This window comes from Staurois parvus, unplaced genomic scaffold, assembly GCF_062004578.1.
Source record: "Staurois parvus isolate SC_StPar_1 unplaced genomic scaffold, SC_StPar_1.0 ptg003018l, whole genome shotgun sequence".
Classification (NCBI taxonomy): Eukaryota; Metazoa; Chordata; class Amphibia; order Anura; family Ranidae; genus Staurois; species Staurois parvus.
The window spans coordinates 16,942-19,636 of record NW_028320814.1 but is presented as its reverse complement, the minus strand read 5'-3'; the positions used below and the strand labels follow the sequence as shown (position 1 = coordinate 19,636).

The window sequence follows — 2,695 nt, the reverse complement described above, 5'->3', positions numbered from 1 at the left end:
GGGTGAATGGATGGATGGGAGGATGGGTGAGTGGATGGGAGGATGGGTGAGTGGATGGATGGGAGGATGGGTGAGTGGGAGGATGGGTGAGTGGGTGGATGGGATGGATGAGTGAGTGGATGGATGGGAGGATGGGTGAGTGGATGGAAGGATGGGTGAATGGGTGAGTGGATGGATGGGATGGATGAGTGAGTGGATGGATGGGAGGATGGGTGAGTGAATGGATGGGAGGATGGGTGAGTGGATGGAAGGATGGGTGAGTGGATGGATGGGAGGATGGGTGAGTGGATGGATGGGAGGATGGGTGAGTGGATGGATGGGAGGATGGGTGAGTGGATGGAAGGATGGGTGAATGGATGGATGGGAGGTTGGGTGAGTGGATGGGAGGATGGGTGAGTGGATGGATGGGAGGATGGGTGAGTGGGAGGATGGGTGAGTGGGTGGATGGGATGGATGAGTGAGGGATGGATGGGAGATGGATGGAAGGATGGGTGAGTGGTGGAGGTGGGATGGATGGTGGTGGAATGGGTGAGTGGATGGATGGGATGGATGAGTGAGTGAATGGATGGGAGGGTGGGTGGATGGATGGGGGTGGATGGATGGGAGGATGGGTGAGTGGATGGAGTGGGAGGATGGATGGATGGTGAGGCAGGATGGCATGGAGTGGGAGTGGATGGGTGAGTGGATGGGGAGGGGTGAGTGGATGGGTGGAGTGGATGGGATGGATGGGTGAGTGGATGGGTGGAGGAGATGTGGGGATGGGTGGATGGGGGGAGATGGAACTGGAGGGGTAGGAACCCCTCATAATGGGTACAGGGATGGGGGAACCCCTCATAATGGGCACAGCAGGTGTACAGACCTGGGAACTCGGCACAGGGATGGTGGGAACCCCTCATAATGGGCACAGTGGGTGTACAGACCCGGGAACTCAGCACAGGGATGGTGGGAACCCCTCATAATGGGCACAGTGGGTGTACAGACCTGGGAACTCGGCACAGGGATGGTGGGAACCCCTCATAATGGGCACAGCGGGTGTACAGACCTGGGAACTCGGCACAGGGATGGTGGGAACCCCTCATAATGGGCACAGCGGGTGTACAGACCCGGGAACTCAGCACAGGGATGGTGGGAACCCCTCATAATGGGCACAGGGATGAGGGGAACCCCTCATAATCGGCACAGGGATGGTGGGAACCCCTCATAATGGGCACAGTGGGTGTACAGACCTGGGAACTCGGCACAGGGATGGTGGGAACCCCTCATAATGGGCACAGGGATGGTGGGAACCCCTCATAATGGGCACAGCGGGTGTACAGACCTGGGAACTCAGCACAGGGATGGTGGGAACCCCTCAGCACACACTATACCCACATTTTGTCATTCTTCTTCCAGGAGGAGATGCACCTCTTGTGGTCATGACGTCATCCAACAACTCGACGTGCAGCAATATCAGTCATTTCACTCTCAGCGGCTTGCCGCAGCTGGAAGACTTGGATTTCTGGTTGGGATTGGTCCTCCTCTCCATGTATGTCATGTCGGTCCTCGGGAATGCCACCGTCATTTATATCATCAAGGTGGAGCAGGACCTTCATGAACCCATGTACATCTTCCTCTTCATGCTTTCCATCATAGACCTCCTACTGTCCACCACAGTCATGCCCCAAATGCTGAACATCTTCTGGTTTGCCGGCCAGAAGATCACCTTCAACTCCTGTCTGGCCCAGATGTTCTTCGTCCATTTCTTGTCCGCCCTGGAGTCCGGGATGCTGGTGGCCATGGCCGTGGACCGATACGTGGCCATCTGCCATCCTCTTCGATACACCGCCATTTTAACCCACCAGAACATCACAAAGATCTCCTTGGTCAACCTGGCCAGAGGGGCAGCTGTGATGGTCCCGATTCCCTTCATCATCAAGCGGTTGCCTTGGTGGAAGAACAATGTCTTGACTCATTCCTATTGTCTCCACCAAGAGGTCATGAAGTTGGCCTGCGGTGACATCAGAGTCAATATAGTCTATGGAATGTTCGTGATCTCCTCCGTCATGGGCATCGACTCGTTGTTCATCTCCATCTCCTACCTGCTGATTATAAAGGAGGCCGTCTGCCTGGTGAAGGAGTCAAGCCTGAAGGCCGTCAGTACCTGCGCCGCCCACATATGTGTCGTCCTCGTCTACTACATTCCCCTCATTGGCCTTTCCGTGGTGCACCGGCTTCCCAGCCAGGCTTTCCCGCACCTTCACATCCTGTTTGGGAATGTCTACCTTCTCCTTCCTCCTGTGATTAACCCCATCATCTACGGGATCAAAACCAAGCAGATTCGCCGAAGGCTGGTGAAGATGTTCAGTAAAGGGAAACGTTGGAACAAAACGTCCCCGGGATTGTGACCATCCATGGTCATGGAACGCCAGTCATGGAACGCCAAGAACATTCTACAGAAGCATCGGGGGAGTAAGATGAGATCAGGAACTCAGGTGCTTCACGTAGATATGAACCCTACCTGGAGGACGTGTGGTCTCTGCTGTGGACTTCCCCTTTATCTCATGCTTCATTACATCCCAGTGCTGCTCAGCTGCAGGAGATTTGCTACCACTTCCTGTACTCCAGTGATGGCTGCATGGCATTCCCAGGATAGGTCTCCTCATGGGCAGGGCCACTAATAAGGGGGAAGCACCAGACCTCCCGTATGGGGCCCCAA

The 2,695-nt window shown here is 55.3% G+C and overlaps 1 protein-coding gene across 1 annotated transcript; it reads left to right on the top strand.

The window, feature by feature from the left end:
- Positions 1-1,400: 1,400 nt before the first annotated feature.
- On the top strand, positions 1,401-2,387 carry LOC149428708 (olfactory receptor 51E1-like). Its single transcript, XM_089667093.1, has one exon. It carries the CDS (start codon positions 1,416-1,418, stop codon positions 2,382-2,384), a length of 969 nt encoding a protein of 322 aa, XP_089523219.1. The 5' UTR covers positions 1,401-1,415; the 3' UTR covers positions 2,385-2,387.
- The last annotated feature ends 308 nt before the right edge of the window (positions 2,388-2,695 follow it).